Source organism: Delphinapterus leucas, chromosome 4, assembly GCF_059928025.1.
Source record: "Delphinapterus leucas isolate spDelLeu-1000000601 "Yukka" chromosome 4, BTC_Dleu_Yukka2, whole genome shotgun sequence".
In the NCBI taxonomy this organism is placed as follows: Eukaryota; Metazoa; Chordata; class Mammalia; order Artiodactyla; family Monodontidae; genus Delphinapterus; species Delphinapterus leucas.
In genome coordinates, this window is record NC_143132.1 from 45483853 (window position 1) to 45505543 (window position 21691).

The 21691-nt window shown below is 35.5% G+C and overlaps 1 protein-coding gene across 1 annotated transcript in view; it reads left to right on the forward strand.

The window, feature by feature from the left end:
• LOC111178990 (ephrin type-A receptor 6) overlaps positions 1-21691 on the forward strand; it is a 201620-nt gene that overhangs the window by 43844 nt on the left and 136085 nt on the right. The window contains 3 exon segments of the mRNA XM_089909884.1: positions 3153-3279; positions 6013-6083; positions 9842-9967. Of these exon segments, the coding sequence (XP_089766010.1) occupies positions 3153-3279; positions 6013-6083; positions 9842-9967 (324 nt within the window).

Below are 21691 nucleotides of genomic sequence, written 5' to 3' on the forward strand. Positions count from 1 at the left end.
AAGAGCCCCAAGCCAGTTGTTCTGTTAGTGTAAATGGTGGTGCAAAATAGTGGCAATAGTATGGACTTGGAGACTGATAAATCAGGGTTGGGTGGCCAGCTTTCTTGTGTACAAGTCGTGTGACCTTAGGCAAGTAATATAACCACTTAAACTAGGAATAATAATAGTACCTACCTATTAAGATGTTGTGCAGATAAATTTGATAATGAATTTGAAACACTAAGCATGCTGCTAGAGGAGAGTTTACTACTGAGTACATATGGCTATTGTTGATGACGATGATGAGATTCATAATGTTTTCATAATCAACCCAGCCCCATCATCCAGAGAATTTTACTGTCGGTATAATAGTACATCACATTATATACTCTTATTTTCAAATGACTTATTTTCAAATATATATATATACATATATATATATATAATATTCTCCACAGAGGAGTGTTTAGAATTCCTAATACAGATGTTTAAGAAACAATTATGCAGAAATATACATTTTTCAAAGTGTCACATCTTAATACTGTTATCCTATTAAAGTCTTAATTGAAGCAAAGTTCATAAATATGTAATCACAAGGGTGAAAAAGAAGACATATTAGTAGTACTGGCATTTTACTGAGCAATTATTTAAATTAAACAACACAATTTTCTATAATGAGGTAATCTGATTTTCCAAAGGTACCCAATTACATAATCATCTCCACCATCTGAACTTTGAATACATGGTGTCAATAAATCACTTGCTACCTGGCTACCATGAAAATACATGCTCTAGGTTTAAAACTCTTGAACTATATATTTTACAAATACACCAGTTGGTAAGTAAATAATGTTTTCTTTTTAAATGCTACCTCCTTTATCTTCAAAAAGTTAATGTTTTCTATAACATCTACTCCTTACAATTTGTTATTCAATAATTTTCAATGAGAAAATGTGACATTTTAAAGCACACATTAATTCCCATGGTATCAGTGTTATTTTGAAAATTAGGAAATCCGGTGAGGACCTAATAAAATACCTTCAGTACGTTATTTATTGGATAAGATTCAACTATTTAACTTGTCTCTACACAGGTTGTGTGCTACAACTCAACACTGAAATAGATTGCCTGAAAATATCTTGATAAAATCATAGTGACTGGGCTTCCCTGGTGGCGCAGTGGGTGAGAGTCCGCCTGCCGATGCAGGGGACACGGGTTCGTGCCCTGGTCCGGGAAGATCCCACATGCCGCGGAGCAGCTGGGCCCGTGAGCCATGGCCGCTGAGCCTGCGCGTCCAGAGCCTGTGCTCTGCGACGGGAGAGGCCATAACAGTGAGAGGCCTGCATACTGCAAAAAAAAAAAAGAAAAAAAATCATAGTGACTAAGGTCTAATTCCAAGGTTTAGTAAATTTCTTACTAAAACATGAACATAAATGACTTTTGTTTTTATTTACATTTATATTTCTTAAAAAGCCTCCTAAATGCTTAACTGGTTTCTTACTGACTCAACAATAGCATTTAAGGTTTAGATATTCTCTAGTAGATATGTCATTTTTATGAGAAAGTTATTACTCTGGCTATGATTTGCACATAGTTTACCCCGTACTTGATTCCCAGAAAAAGATCTACTTCTACGGAAAGTACCCAGGTTTAATAAATTTAAATTATTATGGTAGAGAACTAAGCAGTTTGCTTTTCAGTTATATTCTTTCTTTGATTCAGTTCGCTGCTTTCAACTGATTAATCATTTTTTATAGTAATCTAAATAAAAATCAAGCTTTATTTAAGTTAAGGGATATTGGAGGCACTGATTGATTTAATGTTTTAGAATATTGATAATTAACTGAATTATTATTGCAAGTTATAGCATAGGAAGGAGAAATGAAACAAATATGTAAAGCCTGAATTCTGGTGATAGTCATGTGTGAGGTGGATCAAGTTCTTTAACTTCACTGAGCTTCAGTTTCCTTACTTCTATTATTAAGCAATTACCCATATGCCGTCCAATAAAATTGTATCTCATTAAAACTTCAGTAATACAGAGAAGGAAAAGTGCTAATGAATTAATTGAACTAAGATATTTTAAAAGATTCCTGGAAGGTTAGTGAAACATGCAGCGCTTGCAGTTTTGATACAGTTTTGTAAATGAGAGAAGTAATATGCTGTTATCATACATAATCTATACTTTTCCTGAAACAAGGAAGCTTTTAAATGTCATTTTTTTAATGACTGCTAGTCAAACATCTAAGCAACTACTATGTATACCCTTGTGCTCTAGAGGTGGGAATTCATAACTTTGATGTTTGAATTAAGTTCTTTGAAATATAAAGAAGTTTGTTCTTAAATTGTGCAATAATAGCCTTTTCACTTTGTGAAAACAGACATCAAAACAGTTTGTAAAGCCTGGTCTGTTGGTGGATGGTCAGGCCACTCAAGATGGCTCTCCTCTTACTCTCTGTCCACCCACTGCTAGACCAGCCCATGCTTCACCTACACCCTGCTCACATGACTATACAATCCTCTTAATTATAGGGTTTAACCAGTAACTGCCTACATGCTTGCCACCTGTACCAGCTGCTGGTTTCCCTGGTAACTGATGAGCCAACCTGAAGTCAATTCCCCCTATAAATGGTAGCACCACCCCCGCCTCTATAGTGAAGGCTGTTACTGTGTCCTGCCTGCTCTCTGCTGTCCACGATGGGGTGTCGCTCCAGGACTTACAGACTTGTAAGAATCCCTAACCAATAAGCCATCGCTGTCTCTGTCACTGTCTTCTGGCTCTTTCTTTTGTCTCTCAGCTGGGCATTTACAAGGTTTGCAGGCCTGCAGGGTGTAGCCCAACAGTTGGCAAAAGTGTTCAAGTAAATAACTTAGCAATTATATAAACAAAATCCTTTAGTGCGTCTGCTGATTTAATTTTGCAAAACCTACTTAATCTTAAAATGAGGGGTAACAGGAATCCATCTGCTTTCTTGGTATTTTTGCAAAAAAGAAGAAAGGGTTATGTGGTAGGTTATGACCTCAGTCTTCAGCCCTCATTTGGGGTTTGCATCTTGTGTGCCAAATAAAGGGCGAATGTGGTGGGATTTTTTGGTATGCATTACCATATTTTCAAGCATATACTAAGTTGTAAAATAATTTGGTAGTGAAACGTCACCCAGGGAAATGCTAATATTGTACCTGTGTTTCAGCTTCTGACATGGCAGCGGAACAGGGGCAGATTCTCGTGATAGCCACCGCGGCCGTGGGAGGATTCACTCTCCTCGTCATTCTTACTTTGTTCTTCCTAATCACTGGAAGGTAACTGAATTATACCAGAATATTTCCAAGATTTGTGAATAGCCATTCTTCTTATACACTGTGCGTTCAGGGGCTTTTAAACTTAGCAAAGTATAAATGTGAGAAAAAGGGGTCAAGGCAGATTCCACTCTGACAGTGAACTCTATGTGGCAATAGAACCACCATGGCAAGTTCTCTGTCAACAGTTCCCTGAATATGGAAGCAACTGAAGACTTGATAAAAACACTTTGAAAACAATGAGTGATAAAATCCTACTTAATAAGTTACGTCTGGGTTTTTCCTTTACTGCAATCAAATTATACCATTAAAGGGATTTTGCTTGGAAAAAAAATATAATTCAACAGAGAAACTGAACAATATATATAAAGTGCTTTATAAACTTAATATTATAGAAATGTTTTATTCTATCCATTAAATATTGAAAGGATCTATATTAGAACTATATTAATGGTTGTATAAATCAAGTTATTATTCCACCTAAGAGTAATATGGATGAAAATTTAAAATAACAATAAATTTAATGTAGCAAAAGACCGAGACTTGAATCCCAACTAGCTGGTCAAAGTGCTTCATCCATCTAAACCTTAGATTTCTATTTTTACACAGTTTGGTATCACAAAGCATTAAAATGCTTTATTGATTTTTAAACATATTAGATTGTTTCCATGAGCCAGTTACTGACAATGCAGAGATGTGAATGAAGAAAGTGTGTATGAAATTATTTAAAAGAATAAGTGTCATTTCTTATTGAGCTCTTGATATTTGGCCCAGACTTTTGTCAGAAATTGTGAAGTCTTCAGATCATATTTTCACTCCTACGAGGGGAAAATATTCCATCTAGATTATCAATAGTGGCACAAAATACCTTGAGAGTTTTCCTGATACAGCAAAATATCAGTGTCATGATTTAAAACTGTAATAAGAATGCCAGTGAAACAATACACATCCTTACTGACTCCAGCTAAAGTACACCAGCTCTGCTGGGAAACCCTGATTATTTGATGATGCCCAGAAATTACCTTCAGAGCCAGTAGTTCAGCAACTATGAACACCCTTTGTTTTATTCATTTTTAAAACTCTTACATACCAATATTTTGTTAAAAATCATTACAGAATTATAGAGAATATGCATATATGAAAAAATATCTGAAATTTTGACAGCAGACTAGAAGTATATATCAATAAATTGACAATTACTTAGACACTTATCAAGTGTGGGTCCCTGAGGAAATGTAACTGCTACCTGTTAAGAGTGTATCAGATTTAGTTATAACAAATCCACTTTATAGGATTTATCAAGGAACAAAGAAACACGAGGATATTCTAATGTGGTTAAGTTGAAATGGTGGCTTCCTTATGAAATTAATTGTAAAAGGGGCACATTTACCCCTATGTTCACTTAAAATTTTCAGGTGTATTAATAGACATAGCATGACTCTTGCAATTAATAGTGTCTCAGAGTTCATTTTAATAGCAGTGTCATATTTATTGTCAATTTTAAAGAATGCCTCTAAGTTCATAATGGAAATTGATTCAAATTCTATTTTATTTAATAGTGATTCAACATGTAGCAAAATTGGTTCTGATTTTTAAGTTATATTTTATGTATTTGTAGAACATGAGCTAAGGCCTTATTTCCTCACAGAGTATTTCAGCAAACAGTGATTTAAATAGCACATACACATGTAGAAAAACATTTCATTAAAATATCAGAAAATACTGCCTTTATACATAAAAATGACAAAAGAAGACTTTACAGTCATTGTAGGCTAAATAAAATTGGCCTAATAAACCTGAGATTTGGGCTCGACTGCTATCTTTATTTGGGATTCCTGAAGCAGAATTTGAGTACCATTTTTTAAAAGATTTAATAATAATCAAAAAAATTGAAAGTTGAAAATAATTTAGTACAATTTCCATGTTTGCCAATTTATATGACATCAGAAACTGCCTTAACATTCTACATACTGGAAAAAAAAAGTTCAATTACATAAGATAAAATAATTCATTCTGGAGCATCTTTTAAGCACTATGCTAGGGGAGCATTCACTGGAAATTATTCTATGAAAATTGTAAGACGTTTCTGAATAAATATGCAATTTGTCATAGGATCTGAGACCAAATTCACACTGAAAGATTGGGTTGTGCACCACAGATGTGTTCTGTTTAACCATTTGGAATTAGCAACTTGATGAGCTGTTAGATAATATGGATGTTGCCGAATTTTTCATGTTGAAGAAGTCATAGGAGATAAGCACCTGCCTGTTCTTCAGAGCGTGATTCTTCCGAGAAAGCACAGAACATGCCTCCACCACATTTCTAATATTAAAAAAAAAAAATGAGGTTTAGCACTGAAACTGGAAGACAGTTGTCTAAATTTCTGAGATTCTGAATCAAAAACAATTTTTCCATTGTGACTTTTAATGCATTTCATCGACTCTAGCTATTAGAGACCATGTAAGGAAAGACATGATGGTTATTGCTTGTTATTAAATATTTTCTAAACTTCCTATCATGTGGATCAGTCAATCCACTTGAGAGTATTTTATTCCTATCTGGGGCTAATTTTGATGTATTTAAAAAAAACCTTCTATGGAGTATTTTCATATGTTATAAATATGTTCTTAAAAGTGGTCTTTATAACTTTTGCCTATGGGTGATAAGTATTTTAATTAATATTGGTTCTTATCCTGCATAATTACTAAAATAAGATTCTGTTTACCTTTTTTAAAGATGTCAATGGTATATAAAGGCCAAAATGAAGTCAGAAGAGAAGAGAAGAAAGGACTTACAGAATGGGCATTGTAAGTAGTTCAGTGACAGTATTCCATAATTTTCTACTGTTCCAGCACTTCAAGAGTTCATTTTAAACTTGTATCCATGAATTGTGAAAGCCAAAGAAATTCAGTTCCAACCTTTCAGCATTAAGACTTTTCATCTGGTTTCTAGGTTTGCTGGTGGAAATTGCACCTGCTTCTCATTAAATGATATTACCTTTTTCCTAATTCTGCTTGCTGGAAAACACAACAGACTGAATATGCTAAAAATACAAGATGACTGATTATATCTAGTTATTTACCATTCACAATGGCTCCAAAACATTAGTTGGTTTTATTTAGTGGAGTATTAGCCATAGAAATATTAAGGAATTCTTATTCCCTCTTACAGGGACTGTCATTTAACATATAACAAATCAATTTACAATTCATTAACACTAAAATAGAAAATCAGCTCTTTAACTCTTAGAATATGTATGAAATCCTTGAGCTGACTACAAGGTTATATTCATTTGAAGGATCTCTTCCCAAGCAAGCTATAATTACCACTATAGTTGGTTTGATAATTGCCACCATCTCCTCCCCAACACCCACCTTCACCTCCACCTCCAAATTGCAAACTACTTTGTCAAGACAGATTCTCTGGCATGAGACGCTGAATTAACAGGAAAGGGATGTTCTCTAATTAACCACAGTATAGAGATAATATGTGAGGCAAGTTGTTTAACTATTTAAACTCATCTTCTATTTCAAATTGAGCTCAAGTCATAAGGGACTTTTCGATCTATATTACCCTCCAGCTAACGGAAAGGATTTAAGTGAGGAAATTATAAACTAGAGGGATGCTTTAGGGCTATTTTTAAGGCTCATGTGATTTCTCAGACAGAGGTCTGAGGACAAGCTGCATTAGAATGTTTCACCCTTACTCACCAAAGTTCAGACTCAGAAGGTCCAGGGTAGGGCTAAGACATAAACATTTTCAGGAAGCTCTCCTAGGTGGTTCTTTTCACAAAGAGTTTGAGGCTCACTGCCCTGGCAGAGAAGGGAGAGCCGAGACAGCTGATACCAGGCAAAGGATGAGCTGAAAGTAATGTAGACAGAGGCAGAAACCTGGATCTAGACACCTGGACCAATGACTTAAGCTGAGCAACCCTAAGATTCACTGCAGTGAATTCAGTACTGAACTGCAAAAGAAAAAGATGCTCCTGAGGTACTTATTACCTGTTTTCCAACTAGCAGTTTAGCATAAACTAAACCAGATGGGCCCAGCAAGAAGCAATGAAAATAACCTGAGGCAGCCAGGTACAACAGAAGAAAGATAACAAACAGATGTTTAAGAAGACACGAATAAGTAGTAACCAGATATTCAAAATTGAAGCTAAGTTTGGGTTTTTGTTTTTTCCTATACTACATATATTGTAAAAAAAAAAAAAAAAAAAAGTGATACTAACTAATCAGTTTATTCTGTAGAATGTATATCACTTTAAATTATTGAATGGTTAAATGTTAAAACCATGTATGAGTTAATAAATGGCATCTGTTACCTGTGCATAAAGTAATGTTATCAATATGATACTACTAATCATCTCATAGTAGCCTTTGAGCTTCTAGCATTCAATCTGAAATCACAGCTCCTACTGTTACAAAAATATCCTGAAGCATATGAACTAGAGGTACAAATGATCTGTTCTTGTTTCCTCCAATCTAAAGTCAAATTCTTGAGTTTGAGAAGTCAAGAAAAGCATAGCATTTCAGAATCAGTCAAATCTATCGAGAAATATGATTTACTGGAGCTCTTTTGGGAAGTACTAATCTTCTCAAATCCAGTACTAGAAGACAGGAAGCAAAAAGTAATGAAAGAAGACAACAGGCATAGAAGAACTCATGAAGCAAATTATTGCTAATAATGGGCATTTCATCACCTCCTCTAAACTCATTTTATTGCCTTTTGTTTGTTTGCTTTTGAGATATTCTTGCAAGAGCATGTTTCTAAGGAGACCTAGGCAATGCTTAATTCAGGGTGTTGTATGTTTTTCAAAATCTAAGAAGCAACAAAACCAGATATAATTTACTCTGCCACAAATTTAGCGTTGATCTTTTAATCCTTACTAATTCGTATTCAGTAAAGGTTTGCTGTGTGTTTATTGCCTATAAAACTACACCTAAGGTATTTGGAAAGGTGCAAAGATGTATAAGAAATGATCTCCTGTCCTCCAGGAGCTAGCAACGTGATGTGGAAAACAGAAACCAGTGAGCAAAACAGAGGAATATCCACAGGGAGTCTGTGACTACTTTACATACTGAAGAAGTTGCAAATTAATATGCAACCAGACATCCAATTTTCTAGCCACCCCTATTCATCTTCCTACCTGCCTGTGGGCTGTGAGCACCCACCAGGGAAAGAGGAGCAGCTACATCTGGGCAGTGACCAGATTTGGACCTTTGATTCTTATCCTCCCCTCCAGGGTAGACAGTGGGTTCTTTCCAGGACAATGTGCAATTTGGCCATGGAAGCAAATACAAGAACACAGGACAGGGCCATTTCCACAGTGTAGTGGTCCTCCCTGTCACTGTGCCATGGAGTCTGTGCTTTACTGCCTAAGAGTTTCTGGAAGGGGAGAGACCACAGGACTGGGACATGAGTTCAGGAAAACCTAGTGCCTTAGAGTACAAAGGTCCAGGAGGGACTCTAAGGGGCTTGTTTTTTTTTTTTTTGGAGGGGGAGAAGGTTTATGCTTTGTTTCCCCCATGTCCTGAGCTAGATCAAATGTAAAATATATGGGTACTAGTGGCTAAGTGAGCTGATTAAACGTTTTACAGAAATATAGTAAAAATGTGTCTTATGGAACTTGTCAGCTCACTCTCTCTGAAATTACGAGGTCATTTTACATCGAGAATTAGGTAAATAAAATTCTGAGTCCAAGTATTCAAAGCTTTAATGGGGTGGCAAGTGGGTGGGGGGGAGACAAAAATAGAAAAGAGAATTGAATTTAAGTAACAAGAATGCTTACATCATAAAAACAAACAACCCGATTAATAAATGGGCAGAGGAGCTAAATAGACATTTTTCTAAAGAAGACATACAGATGGGCAATAGACACATGAAAAGATGCTCAACATCACTAATCATCAAGGAAATGAAAATCAAACCCACAATGAGGTATCACCTTACACATGTCAGAATGGTTATTATCAAAGAGACAACAAAGAACAAGTGTTGGCAGGGACGTGGAGAAGAGGAAACCCTCATGCACTGTTGGCAGGAATGTAAATTGGTACAGCCACTTTGAAAAACAGTGTGGAGGTTCCTCAAAAAAGTAAAAATAGAACTACTATGCAATCCAACAGTTCCAATTCTGGATATTTTCCTGAAGAAAACAAAAACACATATATGTATGCATATGGCTGATTCACTTTGTTGTACAGCAGAAACTAACACAACATTGTAAAGCAATTATCCAATAGATAAGAGGTACAAACTTCCAGTTATTAAATAAGTAATGGATATGTAATGTAAAGTACAGGGAACATAGTCAATAAGATTTTAAAAGCTTTGTATGGTGGCAGGTGGTAACTAGACTTATTGTGGTGATCATTTTGTAATGTATAAAAATATCGAATCACTATGTTGTACACCTGAAACTAACATAACATTGTGAGTCATTTATAGTTCAGTTAAAAAAAAGAATGACTACTTTAGTACGTCACTCCTCATTTCAAATATTCACAAGATGTTTGATTACTAGAATACCCTTGAACTAATTCAGTCTTTTATTTTGTTGCAGTACACTTCCCAGGAATTAAAACTTACATAGATCCAGATACATATGAAGACCCATCCCTAGCAGTCCATGAATTTGCAAAGGAGATCGATCCCTCAAGAATACGCATTGAGAGAGTCATTGGGGCAGGTAAACATAAAGTCTACACTTTTGAAGTTACGATTCCTTAATGGTTTTGTAACTGGTTTATCAACATACTATTTTAAGTCTTAGCAGTTTTAGTCACTGAAAAATTTTTTAAAATGAGAAGTAAAATTATTTTGTATATATGATGTTATTGTTTTAAAAAGTATTGCAAGTGCCCAAATTCAGTTTCCAAACAATGAGAAAATCCATGAAAGTTATTTTTAACATCCTGTAGTCATCCTTTCAGTATTGAGACAAATTACAATGAAACTAGAGTGATTCAGGAATTTATTTTGGAAATGCAACTTCAGGAGTTTGTCATAGGTTATTACAGATTTACTTAAAACCCAACGTCTACAGACATACACTATAATTAGTATTCACAGTGATGACCTTGAGGTCCTGCAAGATCCAGCAGTGTTCTGAGACTCACTGAGTATAAAATTAGGTTCAATATAGTTTCATATCACTTTAATGCAAACTAATAATTTCCGTATGTAGAATATTCAAATACTCAGAACACTATATTATTCAATTATTCTGGATAAATACAAATTTATTATGAACCAGCCCCCAAGAATTTCTTCTGTACATTACTTAGGGCACAGGCCAAGCCAATATAACAAAGAGACCCCAGAATATAAATGTGTTCCTCTTGCAAGTCCTTGACCCAAGGTGAGTAATCCATGCTGGCAGAGGAGCTCTCATGCAAAAGGTCTTGAAAGGACCCAAGTTCCTTCTACTCTTTGCTCTGCCCTCCCCTAGCATGTTATCCTCTGAATGGTCAAAGCTGGTCACCAGCACATCTACCTTTTGGTCTATGAGAAGGAAAAGGAAAGAGTTTGGGCTCTTTGCCTTTGCCTTTAGGACAATCAGCTTTGTCTTTAAGGCAATAACCTGAAATTGCAAACATGTCTATTCACATCTCAATGGTCCAAATGCAATCACGTGGATACACTTAAATGCAAGAGAGTTTGGAAATATAATTTCTGACTGGGCAGCCATGCATGCAGCTAAAAAGGGGAGGGGAATGTGCTACTAAATAGAGAAGGAAGGCTGAATCCTGAAGGGGGGTGTTGTCCTCCTCTAGATGCTGATATCTGTGTAATCCTTTAGAGAGAGAGCAGAACATACCATTCCAGCTGGGTATCATGTCTTTGCAAACACCAGAAGGCTTTCTTCCTTTCAAAACTCTTCTTCACCAGAAAGACTGGCTACATAATTTACAGGGACCAGTGCAAAATGAAAATGTAGAGTTCCTTGTTAAAAAGACTGTTAAGAATTTCAAGACAGTGACAACAGAGCATTAAACAGCAGAGCACTTCTAAACTCAAGGTGCTGGGTGACTACACCCAAGAAGCTGACTATTTCACAGAGAGCTAGCACTACACTGAGAATTCCAGGAAATTTGGAGAGAGCCCTTCCTTATGTCATTTCACTCCTTATGCACCATGGATCATCTCATCTCCTCCATGGCCTATTTTCCCTCTGAAAGCTGACACAAAGGTCCTATACACTTAAATCTTGATGCTCACAGCCAAAGAGGTTGTCTTATCAGAAAGATTAAGAACCTGGAATGGAACCAGATTCTCTCTTCTCTTCTGATGAACATAAAGCACGTCAATAGGCATTAAAGGCATAATTGAAAAGAGTGATTGCGTTATATCCATTTAGTTTGGGGGTTCTTAAGATAGCAGAGGAATAGAAAAGAGAGGAGATTGAGTAATTCCATTGCACCTTATATTTGGCTTTCTTCCTCTGGCCCCTGAGAAAACAATGGTATGACCTTTCATACTGCATTGTTCCATACTCATGTAGGTACAGAAGAAGTATTTCTTGTTGTAGAGTTTTGTGCATATTTTAAACACCAATGTCTGAAATCTGTTGAGAGAGAAAAATCAAGTGTCTGAGGTGTGCAAAGTGTCAACTGAAAAAGAAACAAAACTACACAATTTAAAAACTGCGAGTTGAGTTCATTCATTGTCTTACTGAGGACTATTCCCTGGGAGACAGCCTCTCAGATAGCTCTGAGAAACTGTTCCAAAGAGGTAAAGGGGGATTTGGCAAGTGGGATACGTACAACCAAGCGCACATCTCACAACTCGGTAGAAGGTTGCAGCTAGTCATAGTCATGAGGAGGAACAGGTATCTTAGTTAATGGTTTTAGTGCTTTTCTAAGTATGGGAAGATACAAGAATCCAGGTTCATAAAAATTTTCTCCAGAAAATATCTAACTAGCTGAAGACTTGTTCTGCCAGTTTTCCCAGAACACAGAGTGCCTTCATTCCTGATTTCTGCCCTGAACTCCTTTCAGGGTGTATTAAAGGTCAGTGGCTGCAGTGGCTAATAACTCAGTCCTTATAGAGCTGGATGGCTAGTGCTAGTGACATTCTTTAGTTAGCAAGACAAATAAATTCAGTTTATCTTTAGTGTTTGGGTTTTTTTAACCAAAATATAATTTTATCCTGAAAAAGTATGACAGATATTGCCAAAGCAAACCATAACTATTAAAGAGACTATTTTAATATCACGGCCTCCCTACTCTGTCTAAACTCTAGTATGTCAAAATGGGATTAATTTTTTTTGGCTAAGACAGAAGATGTATAGGTGTATAGGATTAACATCAGTGTCCCTTTTATAATTATTCATCTTTGACTATTTCAAACAATATGCTAAGTGATCATTTACTATCTTCAGAAAAATCATAAAAATAAAAATGCTTTATGAGAAAAAGCTATTGTAATATAACTTCCCTCTTTGTGCCCCTGGCCTGTACTACTCTATTGTTACTTAACCCCATTAGGTCATGTTCCTAAAGCTCAGCAGCAGTGTGAAAAAAACATTGTTCAGTCAAACGAAGGAATTAATAGAGTTTTCTAACATCCATGACATTGTAAGGGAGGAAAAACTTTCCGCTACCCTTCTAGGGTCTTCTGGCTGGTCTGTTAATTAAATTGGCGTAAGACATTAACAGGAGGAAAAAATCTAATTATATACTACAGGAGCCCCAAAAAGACAATGAGAGGCTCTCACTGACAGGCAGGCAACTGAAGCTTATATGCCATTTTGAGCTGAGAAGAAGCGGGTGGGCTTTGGTGTTTCAGAAGGAAGGAAGACAATTCATAGGAGGATAGGAAGAGCAAATGTTTGGTAAACAAATGTTTGCCAAGCCTTACAGAGACAATGGGGCACAGACGAATTTGATCTCAAGGCCCTGCCTCCTGCCCCCTGCAAGCTTAGGCACCTAGCTCTTAGTCTTTGTAATTATCTTTGATGTTAGCTCTCTTCCTGGACCAGACCCTCTATCTAAGTGGTTTTAGGCAGTTAAGATGGTGGTATAAAGCTCTCCTTGCATCTGTTGGGCCTCGATTATCTACATTTCAAAATACTCCTCGTGCCAAAGTGGCACCTTCTGGGGCAGCCCACCCTGAACCTCATCAACATAACTGCACAACTGTTTACTTGCCCAACTTTTTACTGTCAATACTTTCCTCTGGTTGCATCATATTCTTTACTTTTTCCCCACCCATTTGATTGTTTCTTCTCAAATTCCATTTCTTTATCATCTGTGTACATTAGATATTCCTGTTCCCCTTGGAAGTGTAAATTAAAGGACTTAAGGGGAAATGTGGATGCTATACAGAGGGGGAGTGTTGTGGGGAAGATGGGAAAGAGAGGCAAGATATCAAGTCTTGATAATTGTCAGATGAAAGATATCAGGTCCCATTAAGGCACTGAGAGTAGCGATAGAGAAGGATGCTTAGATTCACAATTCATTGCTGAGGAAAGATCTGCAAGGCCTCCATGTTTTTTGGCAAAGAAATAGTCAAGAATGCTTTCCAGGTTTCCAGTTGGGAGAAATATAATATAATCATTATTTCTTAAGTGTGTTATTAAAAAATGAACCCCAAAATAGTCACATTAAAAGAAAGAAAAGAGCATGGAAAATGATATCACACCTAACCTATGACATTTCTTAACATGTCCACTGAAAAATGTTTATTAGATGACTAATATCTACTTATAAAAAGGCACTGAGCTAATTAGTTTTTCATATTAAGTCACTATGCTTATCAAAGACCGATGTATTCAACCTGTCTTCCACAACCTTTGTCCTGGGATTTTCAACTTTATAACCATCCAAATATTATGTGACAAATCCTTGGAAAATTTAATTTATCCAATATCTAGGCTGTATGTGTATTCTTAAATTATATATGCTATCTTTCAGTGTAAATTTTACTATTTTTTAAAATGTGTTTTCTAGGACTTTTTTCTTTTGTATATCACTATTATGTTTAATAGTGGCAGTTTATCTTTCTTAGTTCATCAATACAGGCCTGAATTTCCATGAAAATGCACATTTCCCTTTAAATGAAGTGAGTAGCTCTGTTGCATAGGAGACGATAAAGATCATCTATCTCCTTTGACTTTTTGCATGATAAACTGAAATACTGTGGCCAGAGGAAAACAGAAACAGTAAAACAGAAATTCCCAGGCTAAGAGAGCCAAATCAGATTAGGGTAGAATCATTATTTTACACATACTTTGAGAGATAATGAGAAAACTAGTAAACTAAATTTTAATCATGGGCTGAAAAAGGTCATTGGAAGGCTATTTCTTTTTCAGGGTCATACTGAACCTAAACCATTCTATGAAAAACTTGCAGAGTATCTAAAATTTTGAAACATTATTCCACTGAAAAAAATCGTTCTTATGTCTCTTAAGCCCATAGGGCACCCTTCTTATATTTGACCTTCCCTTTTTCCCTAGTCTCAACGGAAATGCATAATATCTCCCCATCATTCATATTTCTGTCCCTTTATCTATACAAAACTCATTACCACCTCCAATATCAGCCTTGTCTTCTCCTGGCTTACTGTCACCATTATTTTTTCTCTTCCTTGAAAAGTCAGGAACTTTTAGCTGTTGGTTTCTCAGCAATCATCTGCAGGGAAAAGAAAGTCAAAAGGACAACAAAAAGGATATAAAAAGTGAATGTCAAATCAGTGATTTATTCAGCCTAATATTTGATTCCCTTATTGCCTTTCCCATTTGAGGTCATAGTTGCACATGATAATGCGCAAAGCAAAATGCTTGCTTTATGTGTCTTTCTTAATTCCTCTGCCATCCCTCAGCCAACCTCTTCTCTGTAGTTTAGAATCTATTAATTTTAGTTATCTTAAACTTTCGCATCCCTTTATTATTTTTGTTCCTCTTCTCCAGCTATAGTATAATTTTTTGCAACATGACAATGAGAAACGTAGGCAGTATTCCAGACGCGGTTGCACAATTTACTTTTACAAAGAGTAACTTGAATTTATGGCTCATTTCCTTTATCTTTAGATGAGATGATCTTATCAGATACAAATTTTGTCCTTGTCTTTCAACTTAAAGGATTTATGGTAGAGGTCAGATTCATTTTCTTTTCTAGGAAACTCCTTTGTCCAACCAATAGACTGAAAGTAGGATCAACAACAGATTCTGGCAAGATCTTTGTACTTTTTACTCAAGAATTCCATAGCTTTCTAAATCAAATGATGTAATGAAAGATGGGCTTTACCCTGTCGACAAAAAATTAAATCAGTCAATCTAACAAAGAAATGGAAAATTTTATTCGAGCCAAATTTGAGGATTTTAACCTGGGAAGAGCATCTCAGAAAGCTCTGAGAACTGTTCCACCTGATAGAAGTCAAAGCACAGTTATATAAGTTTTCTGAGACAGATGGCTGTAGATCAAATTACTTATTATTGAGAAGTTTACATAATCCAGATCTAAGCATCATCATGGTGGGTCATGTGACCCCTTACAAGATCAAGAAGTAATGTTATCTTTTAAGGAGCTGTCTTGTTGATGCTAGGTGAATGTTGCTGTTTATGGTTGAGCAGGTATTTCTGCCCATGAGGGAGGTCTGGACGATAATGCAGATACACAATGCACAGTGGTGGGAGAATGGAGGCCAGAAGGCAGAGAAGAATTTTTGTCTAAATTTTTCTTGTTTTACCATAAAATATGAATTTTATTTCACAGTCCGTTCTCCCTGGACATTATGATATGAATTAAAAACACAGAGACTGAAGGCACACCGATGCAGACTTGAAGCACAGCTTTGCTACTAATTCACTCAGTGACCTTCTGCAATTTACTGGTCTTTCGGAAATTTGCTTTATCTATAAAATAGATTCATAATAATAATAGTTATTTTGCAGGATTCATGTAAGAGTTAGAGATGACACATATTGAGGACCTGTGATGCTATAGACACTCAGTAAAAAGGTGGAAACGACTATTAGGTTAAAAAGAGATATAGCTTTTATATTCAGTTAATATGGATAGAAGAATGACACTCTGTGCCCAACTCTCAACATATTTTATGGTGTAAGATATTAAAATATTGCATATTGATGAAAAATTCAAAAGCTAATGGCTTAGGTAACTGGAATGATACCTATGATTTTCAGAGTTCGTTGAAAATTAGTAATTAAAAATGAAGTTTCATTTTTGTCAGTACAGGAAGAACTATGCCCATCTCAACAAATGCTTTTCTTTTTTCTTTTTGTTTTTAATTAAAGAAACTCAAAACTTAATTTTTCCTACATCTTGTGAGATTATAATGATCATATATGTGTTTATTTTTTATTTAAACAAGCCATAGAATGAAATAAGTTTAACAAAAGAAATTTATTTCAATATCTTAATGTAAAATCGTTGTAAATAAGTCATCAATTTATTCCTAGCACATCTAAGAACTTAGGTTAATTTATCAATTTTAATAGACTTTAACTTTATTTTACTTACATTTCAACACTACCTCTTATTTTGGGGGGCCACTTAGTGTACATTTGCTATCTCACATATACATTTCTCAATCTTACAAGTTGCCTCATCATAGTAGTTGTTTGAGAAATACTTGTTAAATAAATAAACAAATGAATAAATAAATGAATGACTGTAAGGACATAGAATTATTTCCAAATAATTATTGTAAATGACTATGTCTATCTGGTTATCAACAAAAATCCTAATATGGAATTTAAAGTACAACACAATATAATATAAAATCGAATGCATATTATATACAAAGTATATAAAAATGAGACAAAAGAACAAATTTATAGAGGACAATTGTGAATTATAATAGTTGAAATACTTTATAGTAATAATTTACTTGATGAATTAGACCAAAATTATAGAACTTATTATAGTCTTTGCATTCACATAGTGAAATACAAAATCTTACAGAAAAGATTACACTGAGATTTTATTTTGTACTGCATTTGTATAACAGATGAGGTAATTTTGAAAAATTTTTATAACTTACAAGGGACTGATTAATTTTCAAACTTTTTTCCCCTTTGGCTTTTTCTTCTAATTTGTATATTGTTAAAATATTTGATGAAATGAAGGAAACTTGGCACCTATTTTCAAAAAATACTCCAAGGAGATAGGGGAAGACTGGATACATCTTATATACAAAGAAAAAATTAAAATAATGATACATTCTCTTAAGGCTAAGAGCCAAAATAGAAAAAAGAAGACCCACACATCAACAGCAACAGTTTTTATCCCTTATCATAGTATATTAGTTATCTCTTGCTACATGACAAATTGCCCTAAAACTTAAAGCAAGAACATTTACTATCTCAGTTTCTATGGGTCAGGAATTCAGTCATGGTTTAGCTTCTGCAAGGTTGTTCATAAGGTTGCAATCAAGGTGTCAGCTAGGGCTGTGGTCTCATCTGAAGGCTCAAATAGTCAAGGATACACTTCCAACCTTATTTATATGGCTTCTATCAAGGTACAGTTTGAGAGTTGTTGCAATAAAGGCCTTAATTCCTCATTGCCAGTTGGCTGGAGAACACTCTCAGATTCCTGCCATGTGGACCTCTCCAACATGGTAGCTTAGTTCATTAAACCCAGAAAGAGAGTCTGCTAGCAAGATGGAAATCACAATCTATTGTAACCGAATCATGGAAGTGACATCACATCACTTTGCCTTATTGCATTGACTATAAATATGATACTAGGTCTAGGCTACAGTGGGAATCGCACAAGGGCATGAATACCAGGATGCAGGGATCATTGCAGGCCATCTTTGAAGTCCACCTATCTCATATAGTAAACTTCAAAACTTGAAGTTCATTTGGAGTTTTAAGTTTAATACGAATGTATTAAAGATGGCAGACTCATTAAAAATACATTTGGGGGATAAGTTCATATAAAAATTGGATACAGTTGTAAATTTCTCTCTTGTAAAGAAGTAAAAGGTTGTTTATGTTCTACAATTATTTAATAGTGCCACACACTCAATAATGCTGCCTGAGAGACCATGTGTGTTCTTACATTGGTGAACAGAAAGATGTGAATTATATGATTATATGATTTGCTTATGCCACACTGTAGTTCTTCTAGCATAAGGTAATTAGTTGATTGTTCCCGTAGTGATACTTGTGTTCTCAGTCTAATTGTCTGTGTATTTAACTAAAGGCTTTTGTCTTTGTAGCCTGTCCAGGTTATTTATTGCTATGTTACAACCCATCCTCAAACTAAATGGCTTCAAATAATAATTGTTTCATTTATTCATGATTCTATGGGTGAACAGTCTGGGCTGGGCTCAGGTGGAGCTGGGGGTTTTGTCTTTTGGTCTCACGTGAGGTCACTCCCATAATGGTGGCTCAACTGAACATGTTGTTGTCAGGTGGTTGGTCTAGGGGGTTCTAAGCAGGGATGATTCATCTCTGTTCCATATGGCTTCACCTCCACCCACAGGCTAGACATCTCAAGGTAGTGTTTCAAGCAGATGAGAAAAAGAGTTGTAAGACCTCTTTAGACCTTGGCTCTGAACTCCTACAACATAATTCTGACACTATATCTTGGTCAAAGTGAGTCACAAGGCCAGCCCAAATGTAACAAAGTGAAGAAACAGATTCTACCTCTTGAGAAGAGCAACAAAGTCACATTGCGAAGGGGCATGCATACAGAGTTGGGAGGAATTTGTAGTCATGTTTTACAATCCACCATATAGCTGATGGTTTAAAAAATATCATTATTTTTCAAGCCTAGTTTGAATAACATATTACGAGTTTATTTACTATTTTGTCTCCCAAGACCATTTTTGCTTTGCACTCCTAATGAATGATATTCATGTTTTCCTTATTTAGCAACTATGAGTAGGTACTATGAGGTTTACTAAAATGAATAAAAAAGGAACTCAGGCTCAAGAGGGAAGCTAAGGAAAGTCTAGTATATAAGGTAGAAAGGAGACAGAAAGGACAAATAGAAAGAAGCAGCATCTTAAGTGAGCAAAAGATACATATAAATCACTACTGAAATTCAAAGAATCTGGAGATAACTGCAAACTAGTCAATCAGATTGCATAAGGGAGATGGCATTTGAAAGAGAAGGAATGCCAAAATGAAGAAAATGCAGTTTAGACAGGGGGAGAGAGAAGTGATAGAATAAGAGGTGTGGAGATTGTGAAGAGCAATTTTGGGCAATTTCAAGAGATTTTAGAGTTGGGTGACACTTGCTCTTTATTATACCTAATTTCTCTTCAAAGCCTAGGATTTTCCTTTTTCTTGAAGCAAATACAACTCTAGTCCTGCTTCTTAGCTATTAGTAATGGTTAGTGCCTTTTCAGTTTTAGTTTTTAATGACTTAGAAAGTGTAAAATGATTAAAGAAAAGAGGAATGTTTTTTGCTTTTATCGGGCAACTAATAAAAAGAAAATACCTTTCTATTTCATAATTGTTGTGAGAAGCAGATGAGATAAAGTAGAGTCTAATTAACCATCCACCCTTTATCAGAACACTGCCAGTGAAAATGTTCACTACCTCACCAGGAAGACTATTCCCTTCCTTAGGAGCAGTTCCAATAACTCGAGAATCTTTGTAACAGTATGCTTCCTTATAGCCCTGTATATAATCTTAAAACACTACACACTGGTACTGGTTCTGCAAAATTGAACTTATACAAAGTAAACCTAAGCCTTCTTCCGCACTACTCCATGACCCTTCAAATATTTGAAGACAACATGTGAACCTCATAAATCTTTCCTTTCTTGCCTAAATTGTCTAAACCTTTCAAACATTTCCATCTGACATGCTTTCTGGATACTTCATCATTCTCATAACCTTCCTCTGGAGAACTAGAGTTTTTCTCTAAATCTTTTCAGAATTGAGCTCAATATTCCAAATATTTTCTAATCAATGCAGAAACCAGGGTAGCACCATTCCTTCTAGGCCTCAATTAATGCAGCCTAAGTTTGCATTTGCTTTTTGAAGAGTTGCCACACACTGATGGCATAGGGACAGTTTACTACCAGCTTATCCCCAGTGATCTTTCTCAAATGAGTTGCTTTTAAGCCAGGCCTATTTCTATACTTGTTCAATTGACTTTAAGATGCTGGGTTATATTTTATTTATATGGCCACAATGTATATCTATATAAACCATATATATTGTCTATCTATCCAAACTTACATGTTTTCTCATAGTCCCACTTTATAAATATTCCTATTAAATTTCATCAGGTTTATACAGGTGAATTTTCCTAAACTATCCAGGTTGTTCTCCATCTCAATTAGATTAGGCAGTACAATTATCGTCCTTTCCAGTGTCATCCCTGAGTTTTTCTGCCTTACAATTTAGCTGTGTGTCTTTATAATAAGTAAGCTCAGAGCTCCCTGTGCTGCAGTTATTTAGTACACTTTCTAATTTTTTTCTTTTTAAGGATAATTGTGTTTGCATTGTTGGAATTCTTTATTTTATAGATACCTATCCCTCACTCTTTATAGAATCTCTGAACATGAATTTGTACTCAATCTGTAGACAATTTTTTAAACTGCCACCCTGAAGTTTAACATCTACAATTATGGACAAGGTTTTTTCCTAGGCTGTTAGGTATCTTAAAATTAAAATGATCAGTTTCTCCCAAGTTCACACTTCAAAGGGCTTTATTCAGAACTAAATCAAAGTAACAGTTCCTGATAACTTTTTGAAAGATGGAAACAGCAGCAAGGCAGGAATTTATGATCATTTTTAGCCCCTCATTTATTGCTTTCATGGTGGAATAAATAAACACAGGATAGGAAGGTGTGTTATGTAACGATTGTTTAGAACTTGAAGCATATGGGCTTTCCATGTAGTCTAGTGAAGTTCTTTATTTAAATGGAAACCTCTGATACTCTGTTCCTGCCAGAATCTATCATGTTTTCCTCCTTTGCTTCATCCTATCAGGAAAGGTAGCCTCTCTTTGATATTAATAATAAGCAAGAGTTACTAAAGTTTATAAGCTTGAGACAGGTTTTACTTGTCATCTCTCTCACTCCTCACAATGCTAAAAATCACAAGAGTTACATATGCCCATTTTACAAACAAGGAAATTAAGACTTAGATTAAATTATTTGGTCAAAATGAACCAGCTTATACATAATAAGCCATATTCAGCCACAGAGTACTCTGGTTTCAAGCCCATGCTCTTATTAACCACTACTTTATTACAGATAACTTTTTTTTTTTTACCATCTTTATTGGAGTATAGTTGCTTTACAATGGTGTGTTAGTTTCTGCTTTATAACAAAGTGAATCAGCTATACATATACATATATCCCCATATCTCCTCCCTCTTGCATCTCCCTCCCACCCTCCTTATCCCACCTCTCTAGGTGGTCACAAAGCACCCAGATGATCTCCCTGTGCTATGCAGCTTCTTCCCACTAGCTATCA